Source organism: Crotalus tigris, unplaced genomic scaffold (genome assembly GCF_016545835.1).
Source record: "Crotalus tigris isolate CLP2741 ecotype Arizona unplaced genomic scaffold, ASM1654583v1 scf7180000017668.6805642782:7212621, whole genome shotgun sequence".
Lineage (NCBI taxonomy): Eukaryota > Metazoa > Chordata > Lepidosauria > Squamata > Viperidae > Crotalus > Crotalus tigris.
This window is the reverse complement of record NW_024096554.1, coordinates 4,969,703-4,987,011: the sequence shown is the minus strand read 5'-3', so window position 1 is coordinate 4,987,011 and position 17,309 is coordinate 4,969,703. Positions and strand designations below refer to the sequence as shown.

Here is a 17,309-nt window from a genome sequence, read left to right as displayed (position 1 = left end):
ATTAAACACACACATACACATACAGAGCAGCCTGTTGAGCACAAAGTTGAGACAGTCAAATAATATGCATACTTAGGAGGAGTAGCTGTTTAAAATATTTGAACACAACACTGAATTGCAGAGCTATACTCAAACTTTAGTAACCTCAATTCTTTAAAGAAAAATAAACATACATCTTCACACCAGTACAAAGATGAGTGTTTATGATCTTTGTGGAGTGGGATGCAGAATGCCATTGGTAATCTTTCCCTGTAGCATGTAAAGATAACTTCTTTATAACCAACTATACTTTCATAAGATTCTAAGTGGTTATTCAGATGTGAATAACCAAGGCTTTTTATAGATGTGGAAAGCAGATACTAGTATTTCTTTAAATGCAGTGTTATAGGGGGCGCTACTTATATAAAATACAATGTGCTGCCAAAAGGAATTTGAGACATGATTAACTGAATTCCATTTTATGGAGTGAGGTGTGTACTATATAGCCTTATTTAACATTATTGTTTTTCTTGTAGTTCAAAAACACAACGACTACCAAGTATTCTTCTATTTGTGGATTGTCTTCTACTTCATTAGTTCCTGCTATACTCTTATCTGGGACCTGAAGATGGACTGGGGTCTTTTTGACAAGAACGCTGGTGAAAATACTTTCCTCCGGGAAGAGATTGTATATCCGCAAAAAGTGTGTATATGGACAGTGTTTATTTGGAAATACGTATGGGAGACTGCAACTGTTAAGTGTGCATGCTGAAGAAGGCTTCTGCTAATAATTTCTGTTTAAACTAAGCATTATCTAGATTTTAGATAGACACTATCTTTAAAAATGTGCTTTGAAAGAGAACTAATTAAACTGAACTATAGTTGGAGGATCAAAAATAAGTAGATATCCACATGAAGAATTAGTTCAGAAAGAGATTTGTTTCAATTTTTCTTCAGTCACCTTAGCAGCTATTTATTTCCTCTTTCATTTTTCTGTTTCTGTCTCTCAAACATGCAGATATTTTCCGTCGTCATCTCCTCCCATCCCCACTTCTTTTTTTTTTCAATTTTTATTATTTTATTTTCATTACAATCATAAGAAGAAAAATTCAGATACATAAGAAGTTAAAATACAACACAAATTCCGACATTGCTCACCCATTTCCCCCCAGACCGCATCCCCCTCTCATCTCTTCACTTCCCCCTTCCTTCTACCTCCTCATCTCCTCCCCTCCCTCTCTCCTCCATCTTTCTACTTACTTATCCCTCTCCTCTTCTTCTCAATCGGATGCAGTCTGAGGGAAAATGCCCGAGCAATCCTCTATCATCAAAATCTGAACTATTGAAGATACTACCCATACTCTCCCCTCCCCCCTCCCCCCTCCCCCACCCCCTTCCCCCCCCCAACTTCCCAGAGCTCAATACAGGGTTACAAAAAAAAAGAAGAAAGAAAAAAAAAGAAAACTAAACATAGTCGACTTAAATTTACTACTTATACAATAACCGGAGTCCTAATAACCCTTAGCTCTCTACAAACTTGAATTCATAATTTAATAAAAATCCATTATTCATAAAATAAATGAAACTTTGTTGTTCCATACTTCTTCTGAATATATTCTATCCATCTTCTCCATACAGAAACATATCTCTTTTGTGAATGGTCCTTTAAGTAAGCAGAAATTTTAGCCATTTCTGCTAAGTTAGAAACCTTGAACACCCATTCTTCCAAAGAAGGCAGAGAATCTTTTTTCCAATACTGACCCACCAATAGTCTTGCTGCTGTTATTAAATTCAGCATTAAAATAGTTTCTTTAACATCAAAATCCACAAAAATTCCCAAAAGAAATAATTGGGGAGTAAATTTAATTTTCCTTTTAAAAACCTTTTGAATGTTCCACCAAATCATAATCCAAATCCTTCTTAATAATCCCCACTTCTTAGCGGTATAAAGCAATAACCTGGTACTTTGGAGATGATCCTAGGTTTGTTTGAACTGATGGGAGCATGTCTGGAATCTAATAATTGGTTAAGTTGTAGTTTGGCAAAAAAGGATATATAATATGCAGAAACCCTTAGGAGCAAGAGACAGCAAGACTTTCAAGGCATCAAGATGTTTATGTTAGGTACCAACATAAAATGAAAGTATACTGTATTTCTCACAGTTATATTATTGTCCAGCAGAAGAACACACAATCAATAAAATGATTGTCGTCTTTGGTTAATAGATTTTTATTGCAAGTACTGTAGTAGATTGTACAGTACAAGTAAGTTATGATATGTTATGGTTCGAAAGGTCTATAGTTTCTTGACAACAGGATACGGGTAGTCCTTGACTTATTCATTTAGTGACCATTTGAAATTACAACAGTATTTTAAAAATGACTTATAACCATTTTCACACTTATGATTATTGCAGCATTCCTACAGTCATGTGATCAAAATTCAGACGCTTGGCAACTGAGTCATATTTATGACGGTTGCAGTGACCCAGAGTCTTGTGATACCTTTTGCGATCTTTTGACCAGCAAAGTCAATGGGGAACCAAGAGTCACTTAACAAACATGTTACTAGCTTAACAATTGCAGGAACAACAACTGTAGCAAGAAAGATCATAAAATGGGGCAAAACTCACTTAACCCACTATCTTGCTTAGCAATGGAAATTTTGGGCTTAGTTGTGGTTGTAAGTCAAAGACTACCTGTATTAAGAAAAGATTATCAAATTTATTTACTGGCAAACTATCAGAACTGAAACTGTTGCTGCCCTTTTAGTTAGTGTAATGTTTATCCTTCAACCAGTCAGCAGCTAGAAATTTACCTCACCTCCTGTGATACTTCATTTATATCCATATAAAAGATAATGACCGATTAACTGCAAAGGTAGAATTTGCAAATGAAGAACTGGATATCTCTATTTGTAGATATTTATTTGGAGGTTGATTTGGTGGATATTATTCCTTGATATTACAGTTGGATATTTTGTCTGTTTAACAGGCCTATTACTACTGTGCCATTGTAGAGGATGTGATTCTGCGTTTTGCATGGACTATCCAGATTTCTCTGACTACCATGGAAATTCACCCTTTTGCTGGTGACATCATTGCTACTGTATTTGCACCACTAGAGGTTTTCCGGTAAGATGCACTGCACTGACAGCATAATTACTCAAGCTTTGGAAGGCCTATTTGCAAATAATTATGACTGCATTTATCTCCTATAATAAAAAATGTTTTATTCTCTCTCTGTATCTGTAAATCAGCACACACAGATGAACAATACTTGCTGCATTCAAAAAAAGTATTATGCAGCATTTAAAAATGTAAACAGAACCTGCATAGCCAGAAACTGGATATGGTCTCTAGCAATCAGGATTTGAAACTTCCACGTTTATAACTATTAGAAATATCCCAGAAGCTAATTAATACAATTCCATATTATTTTAGCAGGGGTTATAAAATATCTATGACAATGTAATTTGCATTTTACCACAGTTTTGAGAATTTGGGTTTATCTGTTGGGGATCATACATAGTTTTAATATTTGAGTAAAGGGACTGGGCTTCAATATCCAGTGAATACTCACATCTACTCATTATACTGAAATTTAGATCTTTTTTCCTCTTGTATTTGACCTGTTACATTTACATGAGTTAGTTTTTTGCTAGTCATATTGATGTATTTTCTTTTTTTTTTCTTGTTTATTTTATTCTATTATTTTACTTTCGCTTTGTTTACACTTCCTTTTTATTTCTTTGTTTTTTATGGTTGTGAGCTGCCTAGAGTAGCCCCATGGTGAGCTAGATGGCAAATAATAATAATAATAATTTTTAAAAAGGCTGTCAAGCAATTTACATATACTATTGATTAGTCAGTTGGAAAATTATTGCAAATGTTCTCTGCCCTTAGTTTTCTTCTTTGTCATTCCTTTGGGGAGAAGGGGAAAATTGATTTTCCTTGTAAAATACTTTTATGCATTAGTCTTAGTCTGTGTTAATAGCTTCAAATCTTTGGCTTAGTTGCTTATTATCCTCCACTATGTAGGCGGTTTGTGTGGAATTTCTTCCGATTAGAGAATGAGCATCTGAATAACTGTGGTGAGTTCCGAGCCGTCCGGGACATTTCAGTGGCACCGCTGAATGCAGATGATCAGACCCTGCTTGAACAGATGATGGACCAGGAAGATGGTGTCCGAAACCGCCAGAAAAACAGAGCTTGGAAGCGTAGCCACAGTGTGTCCTTGCACAGACCACATCTTGCTTCACAGTATGTGTCATACAATAGCCCAATGAGTTTCTTATTTGATTAGAAGAGCTGTTCTCCATGTGTTACCCTTCTGATATTCGTGGGACTGCAAGTTCCAGAATTCCTACCTGGAATGACCAAAGAGAGTGCTGAATTTTCTGAAGGGCATAAAATTGGGAGAGGCTAAATTAGACCTAATAAATAAATATAATATGGGAAAAGTAAAAGAAAGCTGGCCATTTTTTTCTATTACTTTCCACCACACATGAAGCTAGTTTACATTGCTTTCTGATACCCAACTTTCCTAAGGTTAAGAATGAGATAGATAGATAGATAGATAGATAGATAGATAGATAGATAGATAGATAGATAGATAGCCTTTATTGTCATTTTTTACTGTGGGCACAATGGCACACATTAAAAATGAAATTTAGTTGCTTGCTCTCAAAGTGTACATACATAAGACATTTAAACATACTATATACAACATGTATAGATGCATTTTCTTAATGCATTTTAATTAATATACAATATGTAATAATTTAATTAAATTAATTCATGTTGCCAGAAGTTAAATATCACTGGAGGTAAATCTGATAAACTGGAGTTTCTGTCATGTAGGCATACCCCTTACCCACAGGATTGTTGGCATTAGATGTTGGTGTTCAGAGAGTCTTAAATCTTTTTCTCTAAATCTTGTATTGTGCTGCCTTTTATCAATCTTTCCTCTACTCAAAAGATGCTATTCTTTTGTTGGGATGGTTCATTCTCACCCTCTGTGCAGTATTTGCTAGGAGAAAGTCACCATTTTGGAAGATGAGGAACATCAACCTTGAAAATGTATTATGTCAAGGTGCTATCTATTCTTTGAAGTAATTGTGTCTCGATTACAGACATAGGAAGGCCACATTTTTCTTGGAGCCCTACAGGTTCCAAGAAATAGATTTTTTTGGGTAGATTGAACTTTATTCATAGGCAGTTGTTTCTTCATTCAGGGCTGAAGGCATTCTGTCAAGGAGAAAAAATCTGTAGTTGATATAAAGATACTTAGAGTTACATTAAGTTCCTATTGACAAGAGCAGAATGTATCAAACTTTCTTAACTGCAGGAAGGCTAGAATTTGTGATAAGAATATGACATCCTCTTACATTCTTATGATCATTCAGCATCTAATTAGATTCAATTATTAAGATGCCTAGTACAAAGAGGATAATATAATTTACCAAGTTATATGCAGTAGTTATCCATATTTTGTCCAAACCCAATTCTAGTATAAATCTATTGCCCTGCTCTGTGTATCGTAAAATCTGTTGCATACAGATTTTATACATGTAAATAAAGCATGTTTACGTAGCATGGAATTAAGATTGTTTTAATATTTCCAAGTATATTGAACTGAAGTCTGTACACCAAATCTGCATAATTTTACATGCATAACAGTTGGTGTGACTCACTACTAATGAGTGATGAATCTAGCTGCATGACACCCAGGGGAAGTATTAAGCAATTGCTATGATTCCAACTCCCTCAGGGCTATAACTCTTATAACAAAGCACCTTGCATAAATCTTTTGGTTGAGGTCATAACTTTTTGCATAGATTCAAAGTATAACTCAGTCTTCTGATAATCTGTTGAAGCTACCATCTTCCATTGTTCCTACTGCCATCACTGGTAGCCTGGTAGCTGGTAGCTAAAAGATATTCCCCAATTGATCTTCACTCATGTCATCCAATAGCTTGCTGTCTTGTGGATGAAAGGTAGGATTTATATAGGATTGTTATTATATATACTTAAATATCAATTGGATATGCTATCAGATTTATAAAAGCTAGGAACACTTCTTTCTCTAAGTAAATGTGTGTTTAACTCTAGGCAAGCTGTACTCAGGTCATGTTCATTGTTGTGTTTTCCCTTCTTCCACCATTTTGTGCTGGATTATCATACATAGATACATAGATATAGAAATAGAAACAGAAATAGAAATAGAAGAATAAAAACAATAGTATGAATAGAAAGAAAAGATGGTGATGCTAAAAAATTAAATGTCATCATCATCAGAGAAACAGCTCTTCTTACAGGTATATTCTACAATAGCACCAGTGTCAGCACAATATGCTTTTGCTCTGCTTGGGGGGAAATTTTAAAGTACTACATCTTATTTTTTGTTGCATTAAGTTGCAATTCTTATCTCAACAACTTCTGCCTCCCTGTTTTCTGTTCAGAGAAGTTGTATATAACATAATTTCACCTAGAGACTAATTGAAAAGCCATGTTTTATGTCCAGACAATTATCTGTGTTATGACCTTGTATTCATTTCTGACCGCAGTCCTTTCCTACAGCCATAAATTGCTTTCTGCATTTCAATAAAGATCAAATACAGTCATCTTTAAAAACCCAACCAGGAATACTTTGAAATCACTTCAATAAAAAACCTTTTTATTCTAATACATCAAAGGCAGTTTACAGCATTAAATTTAATACATATTTTTTTATAGCCATGGTAACTTGGGAGCCACATAATATCTCTCAGATTACTTGAATTACAGCAGCTGGGTAAGAGAATGCATAATTGCTTTCCTGTTATGCATTTCATTCAGAACAACATCCTCCTGTTACAAAATATAGAAGTTGCCACTGATTTTAATCATATGTGCTTAGGTAAGAAAAATAATATGGTATTATTACATACTATCTTTGTGAAGCTGTGACATATAGGGATGAAGAATTTTGCCATCCTTTCTTATTGTCAGTTTTCCCATCTCAGCCTCCATTAATGCTACATTTGTTGCAGTCCTATCCAAATAATTTTAGTATAATGCTTGTTATTCTATCCTCTATCCTCAGGAGATTTAGCTTTTGATACCCCTTCTTGTAGTTTTATCACATATTTCTCAAGGAGAATTTTGAATTCATTTGTTTTGTTATTAGAAACCTTTAATTGGTTCTTGATTGAAATAATAATTTGAGAAAGTAATAAACAACTTTTGGCTTTAAATTCTAGCCAGTATTCAACTTTTCCTCTCTCCTCAAAAAAAGATCCCTTTTTTTATAATACAAGTTTTATTAAATTTTTCAATTTTTACAACAAGGTGCTTAACCTCCCAATTCAGCACAGCATAATTTATGAAATGTAAAGGAGTACAGTGCACATGCCATATAATTATGCTGCAGCAAATTCTCTTGTTTAAGTTGTTTAAAGCTCATCTGAAATTCAAAGTACATCGTTACTTCTTTGATTTTTTTTCTTGCTTTTTACCTTAGTCTTGTTATCATTTATTACTCAATTTTTTCATCTTCATGCTACTATGCAAGATCATTCCCAGTTGGTGAAGGCTTCTTAGGAGGTGACAAGTAGCTGAATCCATGCTATAATTGAAGGAGGCAGTGGTGCACCCATTCCTCAAAAAGCATTCATTGGACCCAGGTATACTGGACAATTTTAATCATGTTTCCAATCTTTTCTTTTCATGGAAGATGAAAAGGGAAGAAACTGATTATCTGGACTCCTTTCAATCAGATTTCAGGACAAGACATAGTATGGAGACAGCATTGATATCATTTGTGGTTGACTTGTTGTGAATTTGGGATAGTGGTAGAGCAACTGTCCTAGGATTCTTGATCTTTCAATAGCTTTCAATCCCATCAACCTGAGTATCCTTCTAGCCTGTTTGTGGGAATTTGGAATGGAGGGTATAATGCTGCAATGCTTTTCCTTCTTTCTCTGTGGTTGGGGAGCAATCAGACCTGAACTTGTTAGAATCTGGGCTACCACCTCTTCTCTTTAACATCTTCATGAGCTTGCTGAATAAATTTGGATTTAAGCATCATCAAGTATCCAGATGATACAAAATTATATATCAGACTTGCCAGACAACACTGAGAAGGAACAGGCTTAAACTTGGGCTGTGGATTTTTGGAATCCCTTGAGACTGGGAATATTTCTTTTTTAGTCCTATATGAATTGCTCTTTAAGACTCTTTTGGAATCACAGCTCTTTCAGTGTCATCTGATGTGACCTAGGAAGCAGGACAGTTCCTGTCCTATGGAACACTGTTCCCCCTGACAAGACAGATCTTGCCCCCACCCTGACCATGTTCAGAGGGTTCTAAAAGTCTGGCTTTTCCCCTAAGCCTTAGTTAGCATGGCTATAAGTCCTGCATGTTTTATTACTTTTAATGATGGTTTTAGTTCCAGTGCTTGGCTGTTTTTTTTTGTTGTTGTTTTTTTTTTTTTTTTGAAGTGGTGCAGGTAATCCTTGATTTGTGACCATTCATTTAGCAACCATTCAAAGTTACGACAAAACTGAAAAAAGTAATTTACGAGTATCACAGCAGCCCCACGATCACGTGATTGAAATTCTGGTGCTTGGCAACTGGCATATATTTACAACAGTAGCAGCCTCCCAGGTCCCATGATTGCAATTTGTGACCTTCCCACTCAATTTCTATCAAGCAAAGTCAATAAACAATTCACTTAACCACTCTATGATTTGCTTAATGACTGTGGCAGAAAAGGTCATAAATTCAGGTGTGATTATGTGATAACTCACTTAAACAAGTACATATTAAGCAGTGAAGGTTCTGGTCTGAATTGTCATAAATCAAGGACTACTTGTATTGTTTGATTATTTTTACCCTACACCCATGCCCTTGTGACCTTTCACATAGATTATTGCAACATACTCCACATTGGGCTGCAATTGAAGAGTATTCCGAAACTTCAGTTGGTGCAAAATTCAACTGCACAGCTAATAAATGGTGCTGGCTACACTATACATGTAACATCACTACTCAGTGAGCTGCACTTGCTGCCAGTATGTTTCTGGGTGCAGTTCAAGATGCTGGTTGTCATCTTTAAAGCCTACATGGCTTGGGACCAGGTTACCTGAGGGATTGCCTTGTCAGAAGAGTTTCTGTCTGTCCAAATTAATCCAACAGATTGGGCATGCTGCAGATCCCATCAGCCAAAGAGAGTCGTCTGGCGGGAATTAAAAGATAAGCTTTCTCTGCTGTAGCCCCTGCCTTATGAGGTATTCTCCCCTCATAAATTGGAATGGCCCCCAAAACGTGGCTATGTATCTGGGCATGAGCTTGGAACATTTAAGAACCCTGTTACTTGACTAGCTCTCCTGCTTTTTTGTACTCCCTATTTGCCTTCGTATTTATATAGCAGTTTATAACATAATTGTTTTTACTCTCCTCCAGGAAGCTTCCACATCCTCTTTAATTCCTTCTATTAATACATTTTATATTATTTTTTTCATATAGAACTTGTATCTTCCTGAAGTCATTCTAGTTTCACTCATTTCAATTTTTCTCTTTCCTTCCTTCTCCATTTCCCCCCAATCCATTCTCAAGTCATTATTCTCATTCCTTCTTGGGTCTCTAAAAGCTCATTATTTTTTCAGTTCTCTTGCTCCTTGCTCAAGCTCATGTGTTCATAGCATCTAGCAGATTTTTTTTTTCGTTCTAGCAGAATTTTTTCTCCTTCCAGATTAGAATGATCCTGAACCCTGCAGCTTTTGTATGCAAACTAGAATCTAATCAGATTCTAGAATCTAAAGATTACTTTGCAAGCCAACATTCTATTTAATGCATGTCACCACTAGAAGAATGCTCAGTGTGCTAGCAAATGCTCATATGAGCTTGAACATCCAGGATGCTGATTTGTGGGGGGAGCTTGGAAGTTACATTTAAAATACCTATTCTGATTTTGGATCCTGATTAATATATAGATTTAAATGCTCTCACATAAACTTATACACACAACAAAAGCAAAATGTCATTTTATTTAATTTTCTCAAATTTGCTTATACATTTTTTTTCTTTTTTTCATGGTGACAGGGAAAGATGAGCTTTACAAGCCTGCCATTTTGATTCTTTCTAACAAATGTTGGAAAGAAATTAAGTTCACAACTCTGTATAATAGCAGACAAATTCTCTGAAGATGAAAATAAATAGGATCAAATTTGCTATGAGGAAAAAAGCTGGAAAAATTAAAGGTCAAGTCCAAAAGTGCCTGATATTTACGTTGACCATATTTTCTTCAAAATAAAAAATAAAGGACAACCAAAAAAGGGGGCAAATTTGAAAGAGGTTCATAAGAATAAAAAAAGTTTATGTTTATAACTTTGTTTATAATTGCTAAATAAAAATTCAAGAGCAAAACCAAGAGAAACTTTATAAAAATGCAATCTAATAAAGATAGCTAAAATCCAACAATATATGTAAAAGTATTTTAAAAAGACAATTCAATTTCCACATTTTTCACAACAACGTGAAAGACCGTGCATTAAGTGGTACCATTTGTATGGTAAAAATTAAATGACCAAAATAAAGGAGAAAGGCGAGTTTTTGAAAAATAATCTAAAAATAAATCTAAAAAGCAGCTTTCTCAAAAATATGACTTTCATTTATAATAAAGGATGTAACAAAGCTTACTGTATTGACATTTGACCTGAGGCTGCGAAGAAAAACATTTCATAAAAAAACCTCTTGACTATATCCCTACAGGAGGGCAGGTGGCCAGTAACACTTGAGAAACTAGTTAGTTCCTCCAGTCTAAGCTCCCTTCCTTTTGGATCACATGACCCCGATTAGAACATATGCAACTTGCCCTGTGCTTCCCAATGCACATAGCATAAAGACAGAAACACACACATGAACATTCAGTATATTGCCTTGCTACCTAGAAATAAATACAGATGTGTCTTATGGCTACAGCTATAATGGGATTGGAAAGAATTCCAGAAGCCATGCTCTCCATGCTTTCTCTGCTTTGTTTTCTACTAGAATAATTATTGGAAACAAAGAGGTCACTGCACTATACCAACAGACTCCATATTGGGTTTTATTTGATTTTTTTTAAATTTGAAATTGTTTAGAAAATAAAGCTATTCATGGCAGGAAGCTTTTAACAGGGCAAAATATATTTTGATCATAGAGCATCACTGTTTAACATAGTGTCTAATTGATAATTTTGCTTATTCTGTATCAATAATGATTTTACAATGAATGCCCATTTCAGTAGAAATGCTTTGTCTTCTGGGTTCCTTTCATACTAGCAAGTATTCAGCAGAGGGAGCTGTTGATATATAATATTTATTCAGTTCAATAAATATTAATATTCCTAGCCAAAATTCTTTAGCTTAGATTGTGCTTTCCCCAAATGTTTGGGTCAGGGGGTAGATGATGCAAGTAATAATAGTCAGTGGAGTTAATAATTTATGGTGCTAGGATAAATAAATAATTAAAATTTAATTATTCTAAAATATCTAAAAAGGTTAATGGAAATACTATTGCTTACTGTACAAATTACACAACAGTACTTAGCTATGGTCAGGGAAATAAAAACAGATTAAACCTTTTTAGATATTTTAGAACAACTATATTTTTCCTCTTTTATCCTAATTAATTGTGACTTGTGTTTTAACTGCTGATCTATGACCAAATAAAGATTGATTGATTGATAAATTGTTAATCAAAGTTTAATTTCCTGTTTTCTCAGGTCAAAGATTCATGACACCAAAGTATTAATAGAAGACACAGATGATGAAGCAAACACATGAAATGCCCACAGAGCCAAGTTCCACATCCCTCATGTTCTCTTGCTTTATTACCTTCCCAACCCTAACTGCCACCCAGTCCATCCTCTGGTATAGTTTCAACTAAAAACAGGAGAAAAATCTGAACACATTTTCTGAGCTCTTCCGGACCGGTTCCTATGGACTCCAACAAGCTCACTGTGTTTTCTTTTCTTTTCTTCTGGTTTTAATTTGATTTCTTATTTTTAAAATATAAATCTAACTTTGTTTTGTCAATCAGAGGGACATTTAAGGAAGGAGCTGTCTTAAAGATTGTTTACAATCTCTTCAAGGACATACAATCTGGATAAAGAAGCATCATTTGGACTCCCTAAGGGGACTTTACTGAGCAATCGTTTGGTCTCTGCTCAGTCCAGTTTTGACTGGTTAAAACTGGACAGGCGTTTTTAACTCTGGCTCACGCTCTGGTTTTTGGTGTTTTCTTTCATATCCAGCACCAAGGCACTAGCTGCACTTGCCGGGAAAGTGCACTTAGAGCAGTACCTTCATTCATGAAGCTACTTTTTAATTTGGTGTAACTTTCTTATATATTTTTTTTTGAAATATGATGTATTTGTTGCACATAGTTTTCATATTATTTATGATAGTTAACCTTATGAGAATGGTTTTTGAGTCCTGTGCAATGAAGATGGTAACTCTTTAAAAAGAAAAAAGGCAAGTGGTTGGGGAGAAGGGGATGTAGATCCTGGATCTCTCTTGCTGCAAGGTTAAGCCCTTTAAAATACCTCTTTGAGAGAACTTGCACCAGCTTAACCTGATTTTTTATTATTTTTCTTCTTATTGGTTGATTGATTTTAAGCCAAAGTTGCTCTGTTGAGTTTTACTTGCTGCTGCTGGTCCTGCAGAAATCTTATCACCTTCCTTAGCTGGATCATCTTTCTATCTGTGCCTCCACAGAAATAGTAACATGATCTCCAGATTTCTGTTGGAAAAAAATATCTAGAGCTAATCCTATATAGTTTGTCAGATATCCACGCAGGAAAGCCTTAGTTTGTACATTTAAAAATGGTTTTCATTTTAGTGAGCTAAGTCTCCAGGACAACATCCCATTTTTAAATAGGGAGTTCCTGTATGTATGGTTCATTCATTTCAGCTAAAAAATAGAGAAAAATAAAACTGATTGAGACAAAGGTTTGTCTTGTAGCAGATATAGGATTACTCATTCAGCAGTATATACTGGGTTCAGGCAGACACTCAACAGCTTGTCATTTATGTCATCCAGAGGCTACTTATCTTGGAATATTGAGAAAGTTGGTGTTGCTATAGAAAGGGCTCTTTAATTTTTTTCAATAAATAAAAAAATATTTTGCCATATTTTAGCAAAAACTTGTCTGACAATCACTGTCCAAGAACATCCTCAGGTTAATTTTTGTTTCATTTTTTAAACCTACCTGCCCCAAGTCCTAGATTTCCAGTGTGGTGCTAGGCCCGACTTTTACAAGCATTATGAGTGGCACTGTTAATTGGACTTACGGTAGATGGTCATACACTTTAGTAAATTCTTTAAAAAAAAGTTACCAGTTGATTATTATTTTTTTTAATTCCATATTGGCCTCCAGCATCCATAGGATAGAGCAGCATGAATGCTTAAGATGACCACTCCCTCTCCTTGTAGTAGAAAGCCTGTGTTGTATATGCCAAGTGTTTGTGCTTCATATTAGCAAATGAAAGCTTATTGTGCTCTGTTACACAATGTGTGCATTTGTGAGATCACCACCCTATGATGGGAGAAGCTATTTCAGATTTTCTTAAGTCTGATTCTGATATAGGACTTCACAGCAAGGACTGTGTTGTACTTGTTTAGATTCTTAGATGGTGTTAGTTCCTTTCTCCTATACAATCTCCTTTGGTTTGCAAATCACAAGCATACTTTTAAGGAAAGAGGATTCCTCTTTTATCCTTTTTTTCTTTAATTAATAATTGTATCTATAATAATTTCTTTCCTTATTTTATTTTTCAAGCCATTCACAAGACTTTCTTTGTAAAGCAACTGTGACTTTAAAATAGTATGCATAATGTGCCTGTGGCCATAAGGAACTAGAAAAGAAATTTCTGGCAAAACAAATTAACTACAAATCAGGATTCCTTGGCAGGCAATAGAACTGTAGACTGAGACTTTAAATCACAGTTATTTTTTTATTGTGCTTTAACTTAGTAGAAGATTTAGAACATTGTGGTCGTAATGCAAGTAGATCTTGGAGTTGTACATTATTTGTGCTTCTGCAGTGTAGCAGTTATCACTACACTTCTAGTACCAGGCTATTCTAGTAGAAAAGTTGGATTTTGGAATCCTGGATTCTCTCACTAGGCTGTTTTGTAACAAGATGAGTCTGCAATTCAATGAGGAGGGTTTTTTTTCACGTTATAATAATAGAGTACTACCACACTTTATGTGAATAAGGACAACTACTTATACATTCAATTTAACAAATATGAGAGGTCAATCTACCTAAGGAATTTTAATCTGAATAAATCATGCATCCCCTAAATTCCTCCTGCCAAAGACATATAACAGGGAAAGATTTATTCAGGATATACAGAAGGATTCTGACATTTGAGGATTAAGCAGAAGTAGTAGTCTGATGGTGGAAATTTAGAAGTACCAGCAATCTGGAATAATTTGCCTATCACATTAGGAAGATTGTATATGCCACAATCAACAATTTTTTTTTCATGCCACCATCATCTGACTGAAAAAAGTCACTGCCTTGTGCATAACAACATTTTATATGGAAGTATTAAGTGAAATTCCAGAATTAAATTTATATTTAGAGAACTTGACTAACTTTTCACACATTTTATGTTTTTTGTTTTTTGAATCTATGTAATGATTAGCCAAGTTCATTAACTAAGCCCCCCCCCCCCGCCCCAGCTGCTGTCATCAAAAAGCCATACAATCTTTGAATTGAATTGTGTATTTGGAAGAAATGTGTGTCCTAAAGAATTCGTGTCTGGTAGCCTAACTTAAGTTGAGACCTTCCTCTCTTCCTAATGGAGAGGTTCATCTCGTTCCTCTGGGTGGTTAGCGCAAAACTTTTGTTCATTAAAACCAGTCTATCTGAATTTCTTACGCAGGAAACTTTTAGAATCAGTAAAATGGAATATTGGGATAGCTAGGATACTGTTTCCATTTTCCTGAAGTGTAAAAAAATACCATATAACTGGCAAAAAAATATTCAGATTTTTTTTCCCCCTCACAGAATTAAAGACTTGAAAGAAGGGTTGATGCTTTTAGCGTTTACATTTGGCCTTTTCCATGTCTGGCAAATAGATTTAATGTAGCGTTACATAATGGTTAGATTTTCTTTGACCTAAGTGACAGAGGGATAAGAGAAAACTCTATGAATCTCATGGGAATTAGTGGCTTTCTTAACAGTTATTACCTGTTTTGGAAATGGAATGGAACTGACACTCTGCCGAGAAGACTGTACAAACATCTTTGTGAGGAGATGCAGAAGCACTTTGCTACTTTTTGGTTTCCTCTTTCAAAGGAGTTTTGCCTTTCTTTGTTTTGTCAGAGGCGAACAATTTGTTATATTTGAATTAAAATAACTCCCTTGTTCTTTGTCCATTCTCTATAAAGGTTGCTGAGTTGTGTAGAGTAGTAGGAATCTTGCAATGGATTCAGGCTTTATTCTGAAAGCATTAAAAAAAAAACCACCTTTATTTTCATGCTTCGTTTTTTATTACCTGATTTTTTTTATATTTTTGATTGACACAAGCAATTGTGCTTTGTAGAAAAATAAACAAAAGCTCACATACTGGAAGTTGAAGCATGTGTTCAGGAAAAAGTATAACTCTGGTGTCTAAGGAGGGAATCATTCCTGTAGTAAATTACATTGTGTTATTCTGGACTTCGGCTTGAAATTGATCACAAGCCTATACAGAAGTAGTAGAAGAAGTAGCTTTGTATAGATCATTTATTTTTAAAATATTTTAAAAACATCAGACAATTTCATCATTAAGGAAGTCAGTCTTTCCCCCGCCTCCCAAAAAAACCTCACTTAATTGGACAAAAATGTGTCCAGTATATTTATTTTCTGTGGAGAAATGCTGTATATAAATTAAGTAATCTTTTCAGCATCTAGATATATCTAAGCTTCAAGAGATGCACATGAACATTTTTAATCCATGATTGCGTTCTCACATTTTTATTTTCAAGGAAGCATTATTGATAAAGCCTATAATCTTGTAGTATTATAAATTTGCAAAAAACAGGGAAGAAAAATGTAACTTGGTTAGGAAGATTTCCTATTAATGTATAAGAAATTTGATCTCTTGTCTATCCCATTTTTCTCTAAGAGTCATAAAAAAGCCGGAAGGCATAAACTGAAATTCTAGATTTTAGAACTTACTATTATAGTTAGATCTACAGTCATTCAATTGGTAAGGTACAGTTGCCAGGTAAGACAAAACTACTTCCTTTTGCTGAGTTAGGTAATTGATTAGTCCCCTGTATCAGTTTTGTTAAATCTTTCTGCAAATCAGTTGTGTTAGAAGAAATTGTTTGGCTTAGTGGGTTGTTGGGTTTTTTTTTGGGGGGGGGAACTGGTTATTAAAAAGGAAGAAAGATTTCTTTGAGAGAGAACCATTTTTATGCTTTTAATACCTTCCCCTATATTATTTTTTTTTGCTCCTTATATCAATATGAGTAATTTAACATGAGACAGCAACAATGTTGCCTAAATATTTCTGTTCTAATTGGAAGGTGTGCATTTAGATCTATCCTATCTCCAAATCTTTATTAACTCAATGTTGAAAAACCACATTTTTCCTTTCTTTATGCTGCTGGAGTAGGTAAAGGAGCTATAGGTTGATAATTAGGCTATGAACTGCAATCTTCGTATTTGTATGTGGAATAGATGAGTCCATTTACCATGCTAAACTCTAAATTGTCTCCACCGTGTTTAAGCTTCAGCCTTATACTGTAAGAATTCTTCAAAAAGCAATTGGAGATGGCAACAGACTTGCCTTTTGAGATCCAACTTTGCCCTGCTGCTATATTGAGATATATCTCATTCCCATTTTTCACCTTATTGGTGTGTTGGTCTAAATAATTATATATTACAAAACCCTGAGCTGTAGGTGTCAAAAGTAACTATGGAATGTGATATAGTCCTCTTGTGGGTGCTTTTCTCTTTACTTTCTTCCTTTCTCTGTCCCCTTCTCCACTCCTCTTCTGGTTCAGTGGAAAAGGTGAAGAAAAGACTTGCCGCTTGCTTGGACTCATAATGATGTTTTCTGTGATTGCGCTTTTAGCTGTCTCCTTCTCCCTCCCCTATTCTCCCCCCATGGATATAAGACTTTCCTGAAGTGTGGAATTAACTTTCTTGATAAGTAGGTTTAAAAAATGCACAATGTGGTACTGTTTCATAGTTCTTAGATGGTTGTATAAAAAGAGTTAATGTGGTTTGTGCTTTAAAAGGAATAAGTGATTGATTTATTAATCTGTCTTTTTCATTATTACAAGCTTTGTTTTCCAATGA

At 34.8% G+C, this 17,309-nt stretch overlaps 1 protein-coding gene across 1 annotated transcript in view; it reads left to right on the top strand.

The window, feature by feature from the left end:
* Window positions 1-17,309, top strand: part of XPR1 (xenotropic and polytropic retrovirus receptor 1) — a 117,951-nt gene extending 100,642 nt beyond the window's left edge. Inside the window, exons 12-15 of the mRNA XM_039337136.1 lie at window positions 516-682; window positions 2,973-3,112; window positions 4,019-4,240; window positions 11,727-17,309. Coding sequence (XP_039193070.1) covers window positions 516-682; window positions 2,973-3,112; window positions 4,019-4,240; window positions 11,727-11,787 — 590 coding nt within the window. The 3' untranslated portion in view covers window positions 11,788-17,309. The remainder of the gene's footprint in view (window positions 1-515; window positions 683-2,972; window positions 3,113-4,018; window positions 4,241-11,726) is intronic.